We start from the raw sequence: 23127 nt of genomic DNA on the forward strand, positions 1-23127 counted from the left end.
ATGTATTTGCTTTTAATTCCGAGGTAGCTGATTGAATAAGAGGAAGATAGATTCGAAGAGGTGCAAACTACAAGACCCCCATAAAGGCAAACCATGGTGAAGGTGTAATTTGAATAACAAGCAGTTGTTAAAGCAGTACGAGAATCCATCTGTTTAGAGACAGATTTAATGGCAAAACAAGTAGAGGATAATTTTTTGTATGATGAATACCAAAAGCAGGAATGGACCTAAAACTAAACCCTGAGGTACACCTCTGCCAACTGGTAAATTAGTCGAAATTTTACCATTAGCTCGTATCAGGTGTTTTCTATATTCAAGGTTAAATATAAACCATTTTAAGGGAATAACTCTGATGCCATAATACTCTAGTTCGGTAATCAGAACTCCATGATCGACACAATCGAAGGCCTTAGCGAAATCTCAAAAAAACCGAAGCCGTATAAAATTTATTATTAAAAAAAAAACACAGAGTCCTTAGTGCATTTATTAGGTTGTTGAGCTTTCAAAATATGTTCAAAAAGAAAATTTTTCTCGCCACCCTTGTGCAGGGGAACAATTATAGCTGTTTTTAGACAGCCCCTTTTATATAATAGTATTTCAACAACTAGTCCATTCGTAACAGTACAACTTTTACCACGTTTTTATTTTTTTCGAAGTGCACCTTATGAAAAGCACTTATAGACTTAAATGGCAAATAACACTTTCTATTGTTTATAAAACAACAAAATCAGTTCGTATTCTGGTTTTGTTGTTCACCACTATTGAAGTTTGAATGAAAACTAACAGATGTTAGTAATTTTCGCACTATTTCATCAGAGTACAGAAATATATGAAAGGAATGAGTAAACGTATAAATAAATAAAATCCTCGAAATCGAACTAATCAAGATTTATTTTTCAACAATATCATATATAATAGATAATATAAAAACAAGGTTTTCATATAACTTAACATTATTTTGGCGTCCATTAGCAGATCCTATCGTCGCACATTTCTAAACTTCATATAAATAAATAAATGTATATATGTAGTAAATTATTTAGTAGACATCTTTCTAACCATATAATTCAAAATGCCTCCATGTTTGTAGTATAAAAGATCGATTTCGGTATCGAATCTCAACATCACTTCGAAGATCTTTTCCGCGTCCGTAGATACTTTGATATTTTGACCTGGCTTTGGAACTGAAGGAAAATCAAACGTGTAAGTTTCTTTGCCTGTTAAACCGAGCTGTTTGGCGCCTTGTTCGGGAAGAAATTGGAAAGGTATAATGCCCATTCCTACTAAATTCGATCGATGGATACGTTCGAAAGATTCTGCGATAACTGCTCGGACACCCTGTTACAAAAACGATAATTAAATAGTTAATCAAATTTTCAGTTTGGGAAATTAGGGGATTATCTATTTATAGAGGAAGTGGGTAAAAAACTGAAAATAAGAGTGAATTTAACCTATCTGTATAAAATAGCTGAAGAAACTGTATCTTTTATATTATTCTACCCCCTCCGTTCTTTTTCAATTTTTATTCTTCTGTTGAGGTTCAAAAATGGTAAATACTAATTTTCTGAAACCGGAAAATGGCAACAATGAGGAAGGAAATGTAAAGTAGACCTACAGTAAAACTGAAAACTAAGTAAATGAAGACCTGAAAATACTGGAAAAGAAGGAATTTAACACATTCACCAGCCCCAAGAAGCTGAAGAAATGATAAAATCCTGATGTACTTACTTTAAATGGTGATGACCAGCAATTTAAATGTGCAAATGATACAGTTAAAGACAAGAAACGATCGAAACGTCCTTCTAACTTAGAAGAAGATGAAAAAGTGTATTTTGAAAAACAATTTCGTTCCAATAGACGATTAAGGTACTGGAAAAATGTATCGAAGTAGAACAAGCTCTTGCGTACCATGGCTTTTTAGGAAATTTTCTATAAGGAAAAAGACATCAATATTGACATTGATAAAGCAGATGAAAGAAATTCCCAAAGAAGCCTTCCATAAATGGTCCCAGTTATAGATCTATAATAAATGACTAAAGAAACAGAAAATTACTACAAAATAAAAGTATGTACCTAGGTAAGTACCCGCTTATTGAGTTGAGAAAGAATTGAGTGGAAAACAATCAGAAATTTTAAAAAAATGATATATTTTATCAACAAGTATTATTAAACGATGGGATATTGCAAAAATCATTTCTTGCATGTATTGAAATCAAATGACATTGATGTTCAAAATTGAATATGTGTGATTGATTTATTTCTATAAGGATTATTATCATATTCACAAAAATACTTTCATAAATAATGTTTTCTACCGTTATCAGAAAATATTATAATGAGTTTACCTTGACTTTACTAAAAGAGAGAAAATTGTTGATTAAGAATTTAAGTCATATAAGATATATATTAGGATGGATCAAAAAAAACTTTTTTTCTCTTGCTACTAGGAATGATGACGAAAAAACAAATTCTAGTGAAGTTTATAGCTTAAAATATCAATATTTAGAGGGACCGCATCGTAATTTTCTATTTCCAATTTAAATTACACGGGAATTTATATGTTCTTTTTGAGTTTTAATGTATTTCAACGATTTATTGTGTACTAAAAAGAAATATATATTTTTGTTGGAAATTAAGTGGTCTACAAAAAAGGTCTGTAATAATTTTTCGTTAAGTCAAATCAAAAGTTATTCGCAGTTAAAGTACAACCTAAAATAATATATGACTTTCAGAATCTCTTATAGTTTTCTACGAAAACGTAAAACAACGTATTTTTCGTTCCCAAATTTTTTGAAAAAAACTTACGTTATCTAACACGATTCGAATGAGAGTGTTGAAAACTGATTTCAAATAACAAATAATTAAATAATAGACATAATCGCATCAAAAATCTTTACAGTACTTCCAGCTACATTGAAATCAGTTTTCATACGAATTGTGTAAGTTTTTTTTTTAAAATTTGAGAACTAAGAAGTCAGAAAAACGACGAAAAATATGTTGTTTTACGTTTTTAAGACATTGTTTTGTAGAACTGTAAAAGATTGTGAAAGTCATCATATATTATTTTAGGTTGAACTCTAACTGCGAATAACTTTTAACCTAATGACTGAAATTATTTCATACCTTTTCTGTAGGGTTTAATTTCCTACAAAAAAATCTATTTCTTTTTACTACACAATAATTTGTTGAAACACATTAGAATTCCGAAAAAATAATTTATTTCCATGTAATTTAAATTGGAAATAAAAAAACGAGATGCGGCACCTCAAAATATTGATTGATTTGAGTTCAAACTTTACTAGAATTTTTTTTATTCATCTTGGAAGTTTTTTTTTGGCTCACCCACCTTACTATATATCTCCATTTTCATATTGCGAACAAAGAAGAAAAGTGTTAAACCGGAAATAAAAACCTTTTGGTTCTCCATGCACTAGACAGCACCTAACAATCATGAAAATAACTGGATCACAGAGAAAAATACGGCAAATATTATATTTCGACCACCACGGAATTTATTATAAAGAAAATTTGTTCAATTATCAGTATCTTGTATAAATTTATTGATGTCATCCCATGATAAAACTTTATAGTTCTTTCCTCGGTTTCGAGCGAGATCGATTTTGATAACTTCCTTATATCAATTTTTCCATAACATTCTATGTACTTTTCAACATTGCGTGGGCACTTCATAACGTGGGGAGTTTATAATTTTCGAGTTTTTTGTCGCATCATTCACGTAAACGGTCATATGTTTTCCAATATATCAACTCGGATTAGACCCGTAACATATGAGATACTATTGTATTTACTTCATCCGATATATCCGATGGGTATTAACACCAATATCATATTCAACATCCATCTTCTTGAAAACTACTTGAAATGGAGTAACTAAGAGCAAACACAATTAAACCCGCGGCATGCGAAGGAACTGTTTCTACAATAGCGACACAGAAAGACCAGCTGTGAATTATATTGAAAGTATTGATAACATTGAGGAAAAAACGTAGACGATGTAAATTCACATTCACAGTTGTACAGAAAATGTTGTGGTAATTATTTAGTTTAGGTTGCATATGCCCGATTTCCTTGAAATTTTAGTATATTATACAGTTTTTTATGCTGAAGAAGAATATGTATAAATGTTGGGCGCGGAAAATATTCCTTCACATAGTTTTTTAGGTTTGAACATTGGAAAATGTACACTATCTTGGATAGTTGATATTTTGCAAATACTTGATGTTGATGTCTGTTGAACATTTCGACTATCTTTTAACATTTTAACACCAAACCCCCCCTGGCCTCCAATCATCACCAACATTAAATATAATTAGTTACGATTAAAGTAATGACACAAATCAATTTCTAACAATAATCATTTATTTACACGTATAAATAATCATCAATTTCTATTATACATTCGTGACATTTCTTCAATGAATGATTCAATTCTATTTGAATATGAATAATGTCTTTTAAATAGAAACTCCCCAAAATGGATAATGAGATCTAGTTCTTCCATACCGTGATATGTTATCACGAATATCTCGCCATAGTCGCTCAATATTTTGAGTATGAGCCTAACCTAACCTAACCTAATCTAAACATAACTTAACCTAACCTAAACATAACCTAACCTAACTTAACCTAACCTAATCTAACCTAACCTAACCCAACCTAACCTAACCTAACCTAACCTAACCTGATCTATCGAAATTTTCAACCTCGAAAAAGTATGTGAGCGAATAATTTTCGCGCCCTATATGTATACATTAAATTAATCAGCATAATTTTCTCCACAACATACTAAAATTACAAGGAAATTGGGCGTATTCAACCTAAACTAAATAATTACCAATGTTTTTTGTATTTCATGTATTCATGGAAGAGAGAATTTTTGGTCTAAATTTGCGGTCGCGGTGAAAAATTAACCGTGTCATGTGCCATCAAAAAACAATCTTCTCACACAATAAATACGAAAATAACTATGTTGTTATTGTTCTATTATAAATAACTGGAAATAACATAGCTAATAAAATATTAAAAAAAACATTGAGATATAACCAATATAAATACATTTTCTGAAAAATAAGATATCTAATTTAACTAATACTAACCAGTAAGTATGGTCCTTTTGCAGCCCAATCTCTACTAGAACCAGATCCATAATCTTTACCTGCAATGATTATGAGAGGTATTTGATTTTTCATATAACTTTGAGCAGCGTCAAAAACATCCATCTGTTAGAAAGAAAACGGTTTTTAAACTAATATTATCATATTAAAAATATCTCACTTCTTCATTAGTTGGCAAATAAATAGTTCTAGGTCCAGGTTTTGACATAAACTGATTAACCAATCTGATATTGGCGAAAGTACCTCTCGACATCACGTCATCGTTTCCCCTTCGAGATCCATACGTATTAAATTCTTTTGGAGCCAATCCTCGATGAGCCAAATATCTATAATGATAATAAATTCTTTGTAGTCTATATCTCATCTTCTATGATATTTTACCTTGCAGCAGGACTTTTTCTCCCAATAGATCCAGCGGGACTAATATGATCCGTGGTAACAGAATCCCCCAATAAAAGTAGTACCCTAGCATTCTGTATAGGTTTACTTTCAGGTGGTTTTAACGTCATACCCTCGAAAAATGGTGGTTTTTTTATATAAGTAGAAGCACTCGACCATGGATATAAATCACCAGTGGGTGCATCCAATTTTCTCCAATTATTTGAACCTAAAACGGATTTAATATAAAATATAAATTTAATACTAATATACCAAAAAAAATACCTTTTTCTATTTTTCCGTACACCTCTTTGAATATAGCCGGAGTGACAAATTTGTGTTCGATATCTAGGATATCTTTCCTGGTAGGTATTATGTCCCTCAAATAAATATCTTTTCCATCCGATCCTTTTCCAAGAGGTTCTTTCTCAAAATCGATATCGACTCTACCCGCTATCGAATAAGCTATTACCAAAAGGGGACTACATAAATAATTGGCTCTTGTATTCGGATGTATACGACCTTCGAAATTTCGATTTCCGGATAACACACCGCAGCAAACGAGATCGTTTTCTTCAATGGCATTTACTATATTTTCATCTATGGATCCGCTATTACCGATACAAGTCATACAACCATAACCTTAAAACAACGTAAAGTCTATAATGTTACAAATATTTTTATCAATATTAGATTAACTTTTTTGATATACGGGGATATATTGAAAAATTCTTAGCCTACTATAGAATCAAATAAAATTTCATTGTCATATTTTATTACTCAACATTTATTACAGCGAACCTTAAACGTCTCTAGACCTTTAAAAAAAATGTTTCTTCTTGATCTGCAAATCAGACCTCCACAGCTTTTATAACCTCCCCGTTGGAAGAAAATTTACGACCCCTTTAACTTTTTTTTCAGTTGAGGAAAGAGATGGACGGAGCCAAATCTGGTGAATAAGGGGGTGTTCAAGTAATTGAAACCCTAAATCACGAATTTTTTGCATGGCCACATAGGATTTATGTGCAAGGTCTTTGTTCTGCACAAACAAAACACCTTTGAATAGCTTTACGTGGTTTTTCTCTTTAATTTTTTTCCCTTTCAGTGATCAGTAATATCGAATAGTAATCTCCAGTTATTTTTCACCCTTATCCAAATAATCAATCATGATTACTCCTGGCAATCCCAAAAAACTGAAGCAAGAACTTTTCCAGCAGATTTTTAGACAAGAAACTTCTTAGGTCTTGGAGAACCAAAGTGTCGCCATTCCATCAATTGTTGCTTTGTTTTTGGATGCTAGAAACGTACCCAAGTCTCATTCATAGTAACAATTCGGTTTAAGAAATCGATGTTTCTACCCTTGCACGCTTTTGGTCAACATTCAAACATTTGGGGATCCATTTTGCAGCAATTTTTCTCATGTCCAAATTGACGTGAACTATATGATAAACGCGTTCGTATGGAATATTTAATGCTTCAGATATTTTCGGGGACTGACACAGAAACTGGCCTTCCCGATCGGTCATCATTTTCAATGGAACATTTACGTCTTTTGAAGCTTACAGTCCAATTTTTCACAGTCTCATACGAAGGACATTGTTCAGCAAGGGTATCAAGTATATCTTCGTAAATCTATTTACGTCTTAACCCTTTTAAATACAAATGATGGCTCGATACTCAAATTTTTGGATTTTCACAATTTCGGTGGACATCTCTTTTCTTTTTATTGCGTATCTGTGGTTCACTTTTTTGACTTCAAACTTCTAATGACACTTCTGACACTTCTAATAAGCTATTGTTGGTTGCTATGGTAACGCAATATTTTGTTTATGCATGGAAATGGTCTAGGCTAACTAGATATCAATACATCCTCGTATCAGTTAATACAACGAGAACCATTAAACCCATAATTTAAAAAATATGTAAGTAAATATATATTTCATTTTTTCTTGATATATTTTATTTTATTTCGTTATTCGTTATACCATTTTATAAATGTGGCAAGATACAGAAGCTAGTGAATATAAAGACAACAGGATAAGAATACACATGAAATATAATGGAAGAACCACTGGGAAGAGAAATCTAGTATAAATATCTGGAAAATTATGAATGAATTATAGTGATAGATGTCGGAAAATAGAAGTACAATAAGATAACGATAACAATAATAAAATATGTAAGTGAAAATTAGTCATTTATAAAAAAGGATCGTGCCAAGATGAAGATAACTGAGATCAAACACTAAATTAAGTGTAAAAATAAGATTGGAAATAATAGAAAAATTGCATACAAAAGGAACAGGAAAACCTGATAAGGTAGAAGAAGAGTATAAGAAAAAGAAATTATCAATAAGAAAAAAATATAATAAATATATGGAGGAAAGTAAAAAAATCGATTATTTCCACGACTTATTCAAATTTGATAAGCTTTTAATTATAATAATTGCTTCTGGATAGCTTTCTTATATTTTTCCAATTTTTTTTATAATGAAACACCAGCATATGCTTATTAGTAAAAATCACAATTTATTATTCTAAATAACCGAAAAATTTTAGAGAGAACACCAAATAATCCGTCGTGGGAGACTATCATCAACTTTTTTCATTAAGGAATATTGGGTGCCTAATTGAAAACATATCGATACACGATCATTTTCCTAAATTCCGCTGCAGCGATACCCTTGACAAGTAAACGATTAAAAATATAATTAGATTAAACTTGTGGCATACATAAACAAATTGTTCAAAAATTGACAGTTGAAAAAGATTTCCTACAATTTTGATGTCCAATCTTTTTCCCCAACAAACATTGAAGATGAGGAAGACCCTCAAGGACCTCGAGGTATCCACGAAGACCATCAGCGTAAAAAATGATCGTGCGTCGATATGCCCTCGTTCAGGGATATAATATTACTCTTTGATTTAAGATTGATATTTTGACTTTATCCGGACTAAAACTACATTATATGCCTTAGAAGAACAGAAATATAATCAAAAAAACACTGAAATGGAAATACGCAACGACCTTGGAATCTTGATCCCCACATTTTATCGCGGCCCCTGTAACCAGGATCAGGCTTGGGTACCACCCCCAACCCTTATGTTCGCGTGCTACCGGTATGTTGTTTAAAAAATTAAATGGTTGAAGGAGAAGGTAGAGGGAGTGTGTGGGGCCTGAAAAACCGTTGTATGCAACATTACAAAAAGTAACTAACACGTGCCCCTCTAATCTAAGATCCAAGGTAAAATATTCTGCAATAAATTTAGGAATTAAATTAAAGAGAGGTCTAGGCCCGGGTCCTGTGACCAGAGTTGCATCAGCCCCACCCTCGGGCTTGGAATTATAACCTCGAAAAACGAAACTTTTCCTTATGTATTGATCACTTTTAGGTTAGTTGTAAGTTTCTTGACATGATTTTTGACAACGTAAGATGTAAGAAATTTTAACTCACCCACAACAGCAAATCCTAACTTCTCCAATGAAGACATTACATCGGAATCTTTCAAATAATTAGTAACCACGGCAGATCCGGGTGATAAGCTAGTTTTAATGTAAGGAGCGACAGTTAAGCCGGCGTTTACAGCATTTTTAGCGAGCAAACCACCACCAATCATCACGCTTGGATTGCTAGTGTTTGTACAAGATGTAATTGCACCTATCACGACACTTCCATGACGTAATGTGTATTCGGCGCCTTCGTACGTAAATTTAACGGCAGTGTTAAGTTTCTCATTAGGAATACCAAAACCTTTGAATCCCGTCTGTAACAAAATAAATTTGGGTTAGAATTTGGAGATGACGTGGTTAAAATCTTTAGTTCAAATCCATCCTTTAGAATTCATAATACTGATTGGATATCATTTTTCCTAATTTACTTGGTGGGCCAGAAAGTTTTGCGAATTTAAAAAAATAATAAAAAAACTAAATATAATCTACATATGAGTACAATGTTTTATTCTATTCGAAATATATGAGAAGTTACCGTTTGGTTCAAATATGCTAGATTTCTGGCCACCGGAAGGAGCTGTGAAGATTTTACCAGTTACAAGTTTACCAGTATCATCTACGCTCAATCATTGGGCAGAATAATACTCGAAACTTGTTATGCAGGATTGCAGACTCATTTAAAGAAATGTGGTACTTTCCCCACCAATTACTAAATCTTCTATTGTCACTTTGGAAGTAATGGAAGAATTTAAGATGGAGGTGTATTAAAAGCTAGTGAATTCTATGAAAAGTTGATGTCTGGAAAAATAAATATACCTAAACCAGAAAAAATAGAACACAGCGACCGAAAAAAAGCCATTTTTAATTACAGAGTGTCAAGAGCGCGTCGTATAATTAAAAATGTTTTCGGAATTTTGGCAGCTAGATTTCGAATATTTCATACTGACATTAATGTTAATTCGAAGGCACTTGGAAAAATAGTGCTGGTGTGTTGCGTTCTACATAACTATTTGCGAACGAAAAGTCCGAAGAGATATACCCCTCAACAACATTTGGATAATGAGGATCAAGAAACTGGAACACTCACATTAGTGCTTTGAGTTAGCTCAGAGGATTTAATTGATCTACAAAGGTCTTCAAGGTCTTCCATAAGTTGGAAATCGCTGCCTTGGGTACATCTCGATCATTTAGGAACGACAGTAGTTGAAAATACCATAATTTCGGTTTATAGATATCATCAGCCCCCATTCTGGACTTACTTAAGTTCTTTACTAATTTCAGTTCTCTTTTATAAGATGTTAAAAATTAATTATTTCTTTTTGACAAAATCTTCTTTATTAACCTCTCTAAATTTTTTAATTAAAATGTTCATAGCCCTTCTTCGACATTTTAAGTTATAAGGAAACAAATTTTAAAACAAGAAAAGTTTCAACAAATCGGTCATACGGCTAAAATGTTCATTCAACCGACACTGCTGTACTGCAGCAGTCAGCCTTTTCTGTCTATAGTCAAATCGTACGATTTAGTTGGATGCAAGGCTACTCACGATCCAATTGCATTCAATTTAGTTGGATGCGATGAAATTGTACGACGCCGCAGTAAGTGGCCAGCTTAACCTCATTTATTCATTTATCAAATTTATGTACTTATAAAAAATTTAGCCTATTGCTTTTAATATTGTACTTAAATAATAGTATTTAATATTTATTTCTTCTTAATATATTCTTTCGCAACAAAATAGTTGATTTAGTTCGAGGGAATTTTACAAATTGTTATCAAACAACAATTCTGGAAATCGCATCTCTCACCTTGTTAGGAAGACAGTTCAAGAAATCTTGCTTCATATCTTTAACAGAAACTCGATCATTCGGTCTTTTGGGTCCACTCACTGAAGGCTCCACTGTAGATAAATCTAACCCTTCTTTTTTGCTAAAAATCGGCTCTTGTGATTCTGAAGTATAGTTTCTAAGTTGGTTTGTCGCTTTTAGATAAGCCTCGATAACTTTTACTTGTTCCTCTGAACGATCTGCACAAAATATTTTAGGTATAACAAGTGTTATTAAAATTATTTTATTAAAAAGAAAGTATCAATGTTTTCCCAATTCCATCGGTTAATCCATTAGGTGCTGGAAGCACTTTTAAGAAACTTCTTTCGGAATGACTCATTTGCACTTCAAGTTTCTCAGTGACACGAATAATGTCCGCTTTCCTTCCAGTATTTTTTTCTAAAAGCCGCTTAGTGCTAAATCTGGTGTGTAACACCAATGTTCTCAAACTGGAAGACTTCTGACGTCCAAAAACTAGCTAATCAAAAGCGATGTGTGTCACGAAGAAAGCACATCTCATTTTTAGCACATTCTAGGACTCCAATTATCTGTTTGCCCACTTTTTGCTCTGTTTTTGAGGTTGAAGGATAACAGTTCGTTAGTTTAAATGAACAAATATTGGGTATATTTGTACCGAAACTTTTGATTCCTAAAAACATAAAATTGTTAATTGTTTCTGCGTCATATACATATGAAATTCCATTTATCAAATATTTCAACTTGACCTGATACAAGCAAGTTGAAGTTCCATATAGTAAATAGAGTGCGTGCGTAAAAAACTTCAGTCAGTGAGCAGTCTCAACAAGCTTTAGACAAAGTTTCAACTTGCTACTTGGATCCATTTTAGACCTCGAACGACCACTCAGTCATTTGGCAATGTCAATAAAAAATGATTGTTCTTATTAAGCAACAAATACGTACTTGTTTTTCTCAAATATTCCAAACAAATTTCGTCTATTGGAAAATATCCTACGGTGGCTCCGTATTCGGGACACATATTGGCGATAGTAGCCCTATCGGCTATAGATAAAACAGCTACACCTGGTCCGTAAAATTCAACAAACTTTCCAACAACTCCAAGTTGACGTAAGTGCTATAAGAAAAAAATGTTCATTCAAAAATTCATATTAACTATTTTCGAACGACGTACCTTCGTTATCGTAAGTACGAGATCAGTGGAAGTGACGTATTCATTCAATTTACCGTATAGTTTATAACCAACAACTTTGGGTAATAACATGCTAATCGATTGACCTAACATGACAGCTTCGGCTTCAATACCTCCCACACCCCAGCCCAGGACGCCTAAGCCGTTGATCATGGTGGTATGAGAATCGGTGCCAACCTAAAAAGTGCTTAAAACTATTCCAAAAATTTGGTAAAGCTTGTTTTTGGTGATATGCGTTTTAATCCAAGAGAGTCCTTTTTGACTACACATTCCTATTGTCATATATATTGATGATAATTGAGCTCTACAACTGCTGACTATTTATTCTTAATTTTTATAGAAATCAGAAATTATTAGGCGAACTATGTTCAATTTTGTAAGGGGCATGAATGACTTTGTGATTACTTTTCTAAATTTTTCACTAAATATTTATATATAGTGATATAAATTTTGGCCATCTTCTACTATTGATTACAAAGATGTTTTGTTTTGGAATATAATATTTTTGCCAATAAATATCATAAAAATTAATAGGTTAGGCTAGACCTGAGAATCACTTTATTAAGCCCTGCAGAGGAGCGATTCCTATATCAGGGCCAAACCTTTCTCCTATTAAAATTTTCCTTATCCTACCAAATTCTATCCAACGAATCTTTCTCTCCCTCCCTTTCTTTTGCAGGATTTGTAAATTTAGTTAACTAGCTAATCACCCTCTAATCATTTTTCTTTTAATAGTTTATTTTTAGGCATTTCCAACTCAGAATAAAGTTTTTTTACGTTTCCTATTATGCTATAATGTGTCAATAACATCTTCTAACAATTTCATCAGTAGTAGCATTGATTTGTTTCTTCGGCAACCTCGATCTATATTGTTCGTGGTTCATTCGGAGACCTGAGAATCACTTTATTGAGCCCTGCAGAAGAGCGATTCCTATATCGGGGCCAAACCTGTCTCCTATTAAAATTTTCCTTATCCTACCAAATTCTATCCAACGAATCTTTCTCTCCCTCCCTTTCTTTTGCAGGATTTGTAAATTTAGTTAACTAGCTAATCACCCTCCAATCATTCTTCTGTTAATAGTTTATTTTTAGGCGTTTCCAACTCAGAATAAAGTTTTTTTACGTTTCCTATTATGCTATAATGTGTCAATAACATCTTCTAACAATTTCATCAGTAGTAGCATTGATTTGTTTCTTCGGCAACCTCGATCTATATTGTTCGTGGTTCATTCGGAGACCTGAGAATCACTTTATTGAGCCCTGCAGAAGAGCGATTCCTATATCGGGGCCAAACCTTTCTCCTATTAAAATTTTCCTTATCCTACCAAATTCTATCCAACGAATCTTTCTCTCCCTCCCTTTCTTTTGCAGGATTTGTAAATTTAGTTAACTAGCTAATCACCCTCTAATCATTTTTCTTTTAATAGTTTATTTTTAGGCATTTCCAACTCAGAATAAAGTTTTTTTATGTTTCCTATTTCTCATTATGCTATAATGTGTCAATAACATCTTCTAACAATTTCATCAGTAGTAGCATTGTATTGTTTCTTCAGCAACCTCGATCTATATTGTTCGTGGTTCATTCGGAGACCTGAGAATCACTTTATTGAGCCCTGCAGAAGAGCGATTCCTATATCGGGGCCAAACCTTTCTCCTATTAAAATTTTCCTTATCCTACCAAATTCTATCCAACGAATCTTTCTCTCCCTCCCTTTCTTATGCAGGATTTGTAAATTTAGTTAACTAGCTAATCACCCTCCAATCATTTTTCTTTTAATAGTTTATTTTTAGGCATTTCCAACTCAGAATAAAGTTTTTTTACGTTTCCTATTTCTCATTATGCTATAATGTGTCAATAACATCTTCTAACAATTTCATCAGTAGTAGCATTGTATTGTTTCTTCAGCAACCTCGATCTATATTGTTCGTGGTTCATTCGAAGACCTGAGAATCACTTTATTGAGCCCTTGCAGGATTTGTAAATTTAGTTAACTAGCTAATCACCCTCCAATAATTTTCCCTTGAATAAAATTTTTTTTATGTTTCCTATTTCTCATTATCCAATTTTTTAAGGCAATCTATTGTGTCGTCAACTAAGAGCAGATGTACGATCGTTTCTTCTTCTCCGCTACATTCTTCCTATTCCTGAAATCTTGTATCAACAATAAAATGCCCAGTAATCGCCCCAATAATATTCTGGATTGAATGCATTCTCTCTAGATATCGTGCAATCTTTTCTGTTTGACCATGTATCCTGATATTTGATTCTGATTCCTGTGTCAATAACATCTTCTAACAATTTCGTCAATTTCGTAGCTTTGTTTTGTCTCTTCGGTATTCTCTCTCTTGTCCCACTTTTAGCAATTCTATCTGCACTCTTCCACTTCATAGTGTCCAAGTACCCAACAGGCTTACTCCAGTGTCATGAAACCAGGATAATGCTTCGCGACAGCTCATTACTATATTTGATTTTGTCGTTTTTAATGCTATTTTTACGGCTATCTGTACAAATTGTTGTATTTCCATTTGATTCAAATATTAAGACATTGTATGTAAAAATATAATAGGAAATTATTCTTACCACAGAGTCTGGATATAAAGTACCCTTAGCATCGACAAATACTACTCGAGCTAAGAATTCCAAATTGATTTGGTGAACAATTCCACTTCCTGGGGGAAATATTATCATGTTATTGAAAGCTTTTGCTCCCCACTAAAAAATAACATTCAATTACGACAGTACCGATATGATTTTATATTTGTTAATTATAAAATTAAAATCTGCTAAGTTTCTTTGCATAACTTAAGTCAATTTGAACGCAGCATGTCCGCAATAGAAGTCGGTTATAGAGTAGAAGGCACTTTCCAGTACAAAAACCCTCAAATTATTGCGAAATCAGGAAAGATCGAATTAATTTCGATTGGCAAGTGATTATGCATTTTTTGCATTGTAAAATATTGAGCTCTTAACTAATTCTGAACGTTGAGTAGGTAGGTAAAGGTCATGCTTGGAGAAGAGTGCTTAAGAATTAGGCAAACGGATTCAAAGATGAATAAGAGGGGAAGAGTCAGAACTTTAATCTTTTAAAGAAGTTCCTGCAGTGAGCCCTGCTGTTTAGTCCGAGTAAATATCTAACAGCTCTCTTCTGTAGTTTGAAGATTCGCTAAAATTGAATCGCACCACTCGTACCCCAGAAGGGAAGGGCATATCGGAGATGCGACTCAATAAGGGCATAATAGTCTGTTAAGGAGATGGATAAGCTCAGTTCCTTGGAAACTGATCTCAGCGCAAAGCAAGAGGAACTAATTTTTTTATATAAGGTGGCAATATGTTACTCCCATTTCAAGGAATTGTCCACAACAAGCCCTAAGAATTTTCCAGACTCAACCACGTTAATGATGGTGTTATTTAAAAATAATTAAAATTTCTGTTTGCATTGTGATTAACACGCAAAATTGTTAGTGAAGATCGAATATTAGAGCGATATTGAGCAATTGCATTTGTGTGATAGTAATGGTACAAAGAACTAATTCCACTTCTATGAAATTTTAGTGCATATGAAAACTATGAAAGCTTTAGTGCTAGATAACACGATCCTCATTAACCTCCTAACACTCCAACATACAAACAATCAAACTCGTCAAACACAATCGACGCTTTTACAAAAAAAAATACAAACTTCGAATGCGCAGTCAGCTACTGGACTATTGATATATTTAACACTCGTATATTGCTAGTAAATGGAACCGTGGACCATAAAAAGATACAGCCAATTACTACTTCTATCTTGTTATTTTTATTTAGAGCGCCGTGCGCTGTAATGGCAAGTGGGGAAAGGTAAGCCGCCTCCCTTTCGTAGCTCAAAATATACTTATTGTAATGACTTTTGCTCACGCATCATCCAATCACGATCATGCGAACTGGACTCAACGTATAATAACTGAGATATACTCATATATGTCTGCACCGAAATGGTTAAGTCACTCTACCTATCACACAAAACATACCCAATAATAACGTCAATTTGCATGTAAATTTCGGCAACATAAATTTAGTTCTGCCACTTACCAATCGTGGCGCTAGTGTAAGAAAAATGTATCATTACTTTCAATGTCAATTGTCAAGATAAATAAACATCTTTTAGTCGAAGTTTTCAAGGAAAAATTAGACTATTACGGTAGGCATGACTAGAAGAAAAATGGGGGGCACATCATTTTTCCCATGTTTTAAGACCTCCTGAACACGATTATGATGGTTTTTCGAATGTCTGTAGTTTATATATATAGCTACAATTTTTATTTTCGCCTCTCGAGCAATTGCTATGGGTCCGATTTGGTTCAAAATTAGCATACATGGCTTCTTTGGCGGCGGATTGATGTTATTAGAGTTTGGTTGAAAACAAATGAATATTTCGAGGGGTCGCAGTGCAAAAAAAGTGGTTTTTGACCTTTGCTCACCTCTGCAGATCAAACGAAAAGCGACTGAAATATGAAATTTCACATGTAGGTTCAATTAGTTGCGAGATGATTTCCTGTCTAAGGTCGAAACTTTCCATCTCCATCCCTCTCCATTTTATGGTCATTTTTGTTATATTTTCTTATTTTTTGACCAGAAAAAGTTTAACTAGAGGGTTCGAACTTCGCATGCAAGTAGGGGTGATGTTGAAGTATTGTCTTTCTCAAGTTCAAAGTTTTCTTCTTCAGTTCTTCTAGCACATAACGCCCGAAATCATTTTGATCGTTGTAATTGTTGAACTGGACCGCCTCCTATTTAATGAATAATACGAGTATGATCGTTACTAGGGTGATTTTTTTTACTTCCCATTTTCGAAATTTCTTGTCATTATGACAATTTTTTCTTAATTATGAATTTTCATTCGTGAGAGAGAGAGTTAACTTGTGAAATGAAAAGTTATTGAGGAATAGCAAATTTTTCATATAAAAAAATAAGATTGAAAATTGATATCATTTCCAAGAAATTCATTTTATGGAAAGATTTGTTTGTGTATTAGTTAAATTCTTCATTCGACGAAAAATTCGACTTTCGTGATGGAGCTCTGCTGCTCACAGTTTTTCTTAATTTCCCATACGCTTTCCTGATGTCTGTCCTAAATGGTAGGAATTTTGTAAAATTGAATGTTCGACATCATATTATCGCTTGCGTGAAAATAATTTTCAGGAAAGTGAGTGAGTGAGTTTTCATTTTAAAAGTTATAATGTAATCATTTCTTACTAATTTTCCTTAGTTTAGTTAAAAGATGATTATCGTGAATTCAGGTAACTGCGAAATCAGGACTGAATGCTGCCGAGTACCATCGAGGGCATTAGCATAGAAAATCCGCCATGTTGGCTCTACTGAATAACCACTAAGTTTGCATTTCTTCTTATGGTATGTTTTTTGTCCTACCCCGACTAGTAATATATGAGTATTAGGTATATGGTTTATCCACAAGCTTATTCACATATACACGAACAAATTTCACGCACAGCGTAAACAGTCATGAACCACAAAAATATCAAACATGTTATGACGGTGGTTGTCATAATAAAATCCAGATAAAAAGGTATCAATATTCAATTTTATTATTTCAAAATCCTGGATATAGACGTTTGCTGTACAAACAGTGCTACCATTCATTATTTAGAAAATCAAATTTCTGTTTTTCTGAAATAAAAAGAAAAAATATGAAATTATATTACCTTCAAAAACTCGAATCTCTCTTTATTACGTATAAATTCCATATCTTGATTTTTTTTCAAAGCGTCCTTACTAAAAAATAGAATCAACTGAAGCTTTATTTAAAAAAATCTTTTTGCTATATTGTAATATTACGGGAAATGGATGTTTAAGTTGTCCAATATCTAATAATTCGCCTAGTTGAGGAAAACGGGCCCCTTCATTTAGAGGATAATAATTAGTAATCTCAGCCCTTTTAAAAATATATCTGACATTCTTGTTTTTTTTAATATGTGCAATAACTTTATGTACAAAGCAAAGGAGATGTGAGAGGTAGTTTCAATCTCAATCATAGCAACAACAAAATAAGATGAATAATTTCTCCATTAATACAAATCATGGAATATGGAAACTTACGATCTAGCAAAATCTACTTGGACGGAATGGTCGATAACCAAATCCACGGGACATATTGGATTGATTTTTTGTGGATCCGATCCCAGATCCTTGATGGCGTTTCGCATAGCTGCAAAATCCACTACGGCAGGTACACCAGTAAAATCCTAAAAATCATATTTTATAACTTGTGATAGAAGCAAATGAATCAGATTTAAAGTAAAGATATGTCACAAGTGAAAACTGGAATATTGTGTCACAGATTTTTTTATTCCAACAACCTTTTTACTAAATTACTTGTCACAAAATATCAAACCTGCCTACTATTCTAAAACTGTCTTCAATAGCAGCGACACAGACGCAAGCACGAGCGATCACCTGTGATATTGCGTACAAAAAGTATGTTTCCATAGTAAAAATTAATAATTTTTCGTAATATTTTATTATAAAATCAAATGAAAAAATGAAAATAGTCAGTTTACCATTGCAATGCGAAGTAAACGCGAAAAGTTGATATTGCTAGAAATTCGTTTATAAAATCTAAAGTTTCATGTTATAATGGTCAACATTAAAACGAAACAAAGTTCCATCATTTGTATAATCAACTACAAAAGTATCCATACAGCCCCCAACAACTGCCATCCGAATCCTTTAGTCCCAACCACTGACAAGGTCATGAAGAAAGTCAGTCATAAACCAGCAAATCTGTAGACTGCTAACATCATCAGCAACCATCAAAATGTCTTTCGTAGAAATAGATCTACCTGGAATCTCCTGGTCTATATCACCAAAGTATGGATTGGAGCTATAGAGAAACATGGGAAATCTCGAGCAATCACACTGAACATATCAAAAGCTTTCAACAGGATTTGGCACGCCAGCCTTCAACGTAAAATTTGTCGTCCACACTTATCGAATGACTTAGTAGCTGAAAGATCGATCTTGTCACCTATTCTCTCCCTCCTGTTTATCAACGATCTATTCGACAAAACTGCAAGTCCGATCTTTAGTTTTGCCGACGATAGCACACTGCTGTCGTCGTTTAAATCAGCTGCCAATAAACTCGGCTAACACCCAATTCCGTAGGCAGCAACAGATCACTACCATCAATACCAAAAACATTCTGGAGTGAGATCGAAGCAATCTGATTGAGTTTAATGCAGCAAAGACCACCGAGATCACCAGTACCGCGAATTCGCTTGTTGGATGTTGTCCTGGCATACCACATGACCAAATTATCTACGGCAGCTTCACAATAACTTGGAGTCCTCTTCATGACCAAAAAGCTATATATTCCGCAATAGCTTTTAATCTTCTATAAGACCCAGATTCGTTTATCTTTGCATTATTGCTCGCACATTTGGAACTCGGCTTCCAAGCATCCCATGAGGATGCTCAACTCTATACAGAAGAGAGCAATTCGACTTATAGACGACCCAGAGTTCCTCAGAGAAAGATTGCTGGAATGACTGTTTCACCGATACTCCCACGGCAGATGCTGTTCCAAACTGTCCAACAGAATCCCACCAAGAGCAATATTTGTAAGACCTACTCGACAGGCAGAAAAGGCTCATGAGCACCTAGTTCGCCTACGGACGCCAAGAATTTATCGTCTCTATCGACTCCTGTCTTTGGATAAATGCAAGCCTGTAGAATGAGTTACGAAGGCACGTTTTTACTGAACACTACAACGTACAGAAGCTCAAGAACAATATCCACAGTCATCTCCACACGACAGGCACCCCTCGAGCTACTCGATTGTAATAGGGTTTACTTGCTTGCTTTTTACATAATAAAAATGTCTAAAATTGTACAAAATCATGGTTAGCAACATTTAATTACGTTCATGATGCAATTAGAGTAGATTTTCATTAAACAAACTATTTAAACACATTTAATAATTACACTTTGGCAACAACAATAGTTTTTGATTCAATAGCAATATATCCTGTTGGGATAGTCTCCGTAAAGTGCAGATCTTCCTCTATATCTTGATTTTCTGTGATGTCTGGAGTAGTGTTTCCATTTTCTGGTATTTTTTTCAAAATAAAAGATTCCACTTCAACAAGTCCTTCACCTGATGTAGATACGTTCGTTTACTTCTGTAATAAGCTATATAAGTAGTTCGTGCTTGTAGTTCAAATGCAACAATGTATCGAAACTCGTCCAGACGTTTTATTGTCAATGAAGACTCTTATCGCTATCACTGCCCCTAAAGATACAATGTAAAAAAATTACCTGAAGAATAACTCTAGCAGGTCTGAAAGGTATTTCGATACCACCTTGAACATTTTGATTTTTTTCCCAATCTAAAATATGTGTTACGTCCGCTTCTTTGATCGCAAAGTTGTCACAATTTCTAACGGCTGATTCTAATAGAATTCTTATGGAGAAAGGCAAATGTTCTAAAACAAAGTATAATATAATATATTTTCAAATTCTAAAACAAAAGCTATACTCTTTATGGTCATGTGGAATTCAAAATACATTTCTCATTTACGATGAAATTAGTTCACATACAATCAATAACAATCGCTTGTAATTGAAAATTTACTAGTGATCAAGTCAATTAAACATCATTAAGTGAATAAAATGAGGGCTAACAATCGTACAATTAATCTTAGAAATATTTCTGTACCCACAAACGAATATTTTTTCGTAATGATAAGACACTGGATTAACATTTGCAATTGCATTTTTTGCCAAAACAAATTATCAATCTAATCGCGACAGGTAACGGTGAAATGAAACCGTTTTAAAGAGTATTAAAGATCCATTAAAATGGCGTCTCTGGAGCCAAAACTTTGAAATGAAATAGATAGACTTCATAACTGAGGAGAAGAAAATAGACGCAAAGATTACGAAGCGAAAATGGAGATGGATAGCTCCTTCACGACGGAAACTATCAACAAAAAGAAATAGACAAGCATCAAATTATAATTCAACAAGTAAAAGAAATAGAGGCAGACCTGTACGAACTATCGACAAAGAACTGCAACGGAATCCACATGAGGATAGCGATCTTTTCATTTTATTGCTACACTGGGAGATATATGACAATGATGATAATGAAAATGGTGTGCGTACCCTGAAACTCTTGCCATTTAAGACTATAGAGGTAACAACTACTCCTCCCAAATATACATGTATTTGAAAATAAAAATCATTCGATAAATCAGATGAAAGAAAGATAAACCAGATATGGAATAATTGTGAGCTAGTTGTGCCTATAAATCCAAGTGGTAGGTAACTCTGAAATACTTTGCATGGAATCAATTTTGTACCAGTTGTATCCTGGGTGAGGGATTATACACAGGGCTACGATGTTGAGTGAAATTACAAATCAATGTCGAAACGTCCATTGAAAACAGAAAAACACTGCCAGCCACTGCATTTTTTAACAGTAAATCATAGAAAAATATATAATTGATGATATAAATATTGAACGCTGATCAGAATTCAATAGCAGTGGTTTATATAAAGGAGAACAAGCCAGAAAAGAATGAGCTGACTACCAGAAACTCGACGAAGCTGAATGATTCTAAAGAGCAAACTTCACAAATACTCAATGAAATAAAAATATTGTAGAATGTCTTACCAAATATTTATATTATTATGAAAATTTACTCTAAACTGTACAAGATGTGAGCAAAATTTTGGCCAAAAAAATTATTTACTATCCTGCATTAACTAGGAAAATTAATCGAGTATCGTTATCTTGGAGACAGAAAATCGAATCTAAACGAATTCACTGCGACAGAACAAATTGATGGTAATTTCAATATGAAATACTACAATATATTTAGTTTTACAAGGGCCGGCAGACGCTACGCGGACAGAAGAAAGCGGGCATGCGCTGTAGGCGACTGCGAACCTCTCGCACTACACACTCCGCCATTGTTGATATTCAGGCGTCAGTCGGCGTTGTGCTACAGCCACGTAAACATGTCCGCCAAATGTAAATCGCTAAGTGTGATTCGTTTTATACAGTCTGAAGGCCATTGTGCTGCAGAAATCCACCGGAGAATGAGTCGTATGTATGGAGAAAACTTCTTGAGTGATGGTGTTGTGCTTGAATGGTCTCGAAAGTTTAAAGATGGCCCTAATGATGAAGGGGGCCAAGGACGCTAAGCTGTAGTTTCAGATGACCTGGTTCAACGAGTTGTATATAGGTAAAAATGACGAAGAAAGAAAAGAAAGAGCTAGTAACATTCTTCCTATGATTGTGGGTATATGATAGTTGAAATTATGATAAGGTAAAAATGAAGGAAATGCTGGGCGACTCTCTGTTGGCATGTCTTTGCAGCTAGTAGGATGGCAACAATTACACAACGATATCCCTAGATATAAACATAAAAATAAAAATATATCTAAGCAATGTGGTATTCCATGATATTATTCATGTTTTTATTATGAGACTTTTGTTGTCTTTCTGTATCCCTTTAGGAAGTACCTTTCATACAATATGTTCCTACTTTTATATGAACTCTTACCAAAAGTGGATGCAAGTTGAGAAATATCATAATATGTATACGTCTTTCCATTCACTTCTAATGTTTTCAAATATTTATCAAAAGGATTGGGACCTGAAAACATAAAAATATAATAAATCTTCCCCTTCAACAGTTCATATCTGTTTATATATTATATTTATTCTTTGTTTTATTTGTAATGGGGTAATTCGAGATTTGAGGTTAAACTTTTTCACCCCACATGTTAATAGCTCATTAGAAATGTAAAATGGTGTTTACTTTCTGGTTCTTTAACATTCAAGTAAAACAATGTGTGAGCTTTTGTTATCATAATCATCCAAAGATTAAAATAGTGTAATTTATTATAAATGGAAATCTATTAGTCTTTTTAATCAGTAAACAAGGAATAAATCATTTAATTAACAACCAATAAATCGAAGGAAATTATTATAGAATCCCTTATGAGAATAAAGCCTGCGTCCCATGCATCTGTTTTCCATCTAGATTGTTTATAATTAATTGCAAGAAAACATCGGATGACAAGCATTAAAATATCAAAAAATGAATTTCTCTGGTCACGGATTAAAGAACAAATCGATTATCATCAGGTTATGATATTAGGATC

General features: G+C 33.5%; 1 protein-coding gene across 1 annotated transcript; it reads right to left on the reverse strand.

The window, feature by feature from the left end:
- Window positions 1–1035: 1035 nt before the first annotated feature.
- LOC130450436 (cytoplasmic aconitate hydratase-like) lies at window positions 1036–22626 on the reverse strand. The gene is made up of 14 exons (XM_056788810.1): window positions 22524–22626; window positions 20269–20435; window positions 18052–18197; window positions 17658–17727; window positions 14539–14670; window positions 11940–12134; window positions 11711–11882; window positions 10772–10989; window positions 8968–9277; window positions 5799–6155; window positions 5517–5742; window positions 5296–5461; window positions 5118–5240; window positions 1036–1338 (listed from the first exon to the last, which is right to left on the reverse strand). Exons 1-14 carry the CDS (start codon window positions 22624–22626, stop codon window positions 1036–1038), a joined length of 2688 nt encoding a protein of 895 aa, XP_056644788.1.
- Between the last annotated feature and the right edge of the window lie 501 nt (window positions 22627–23127).

The sequence above is a fragment of the Diorhabda sublineata genome, chromosome 11 (genome assembly GCF_026230105.1).
Source record: "Diorhabda sublineata isolate icDioSubl1.1 chromosome 11, icDioSubl1.1, whole genome shotgun sequence".
Lineage (NCBI taxonomy): Eukaryota > Metazoa > Arthropoda > Insecta > Coleoptera > Chrysomelidae > Diorhabda > Diorhabda sublineata.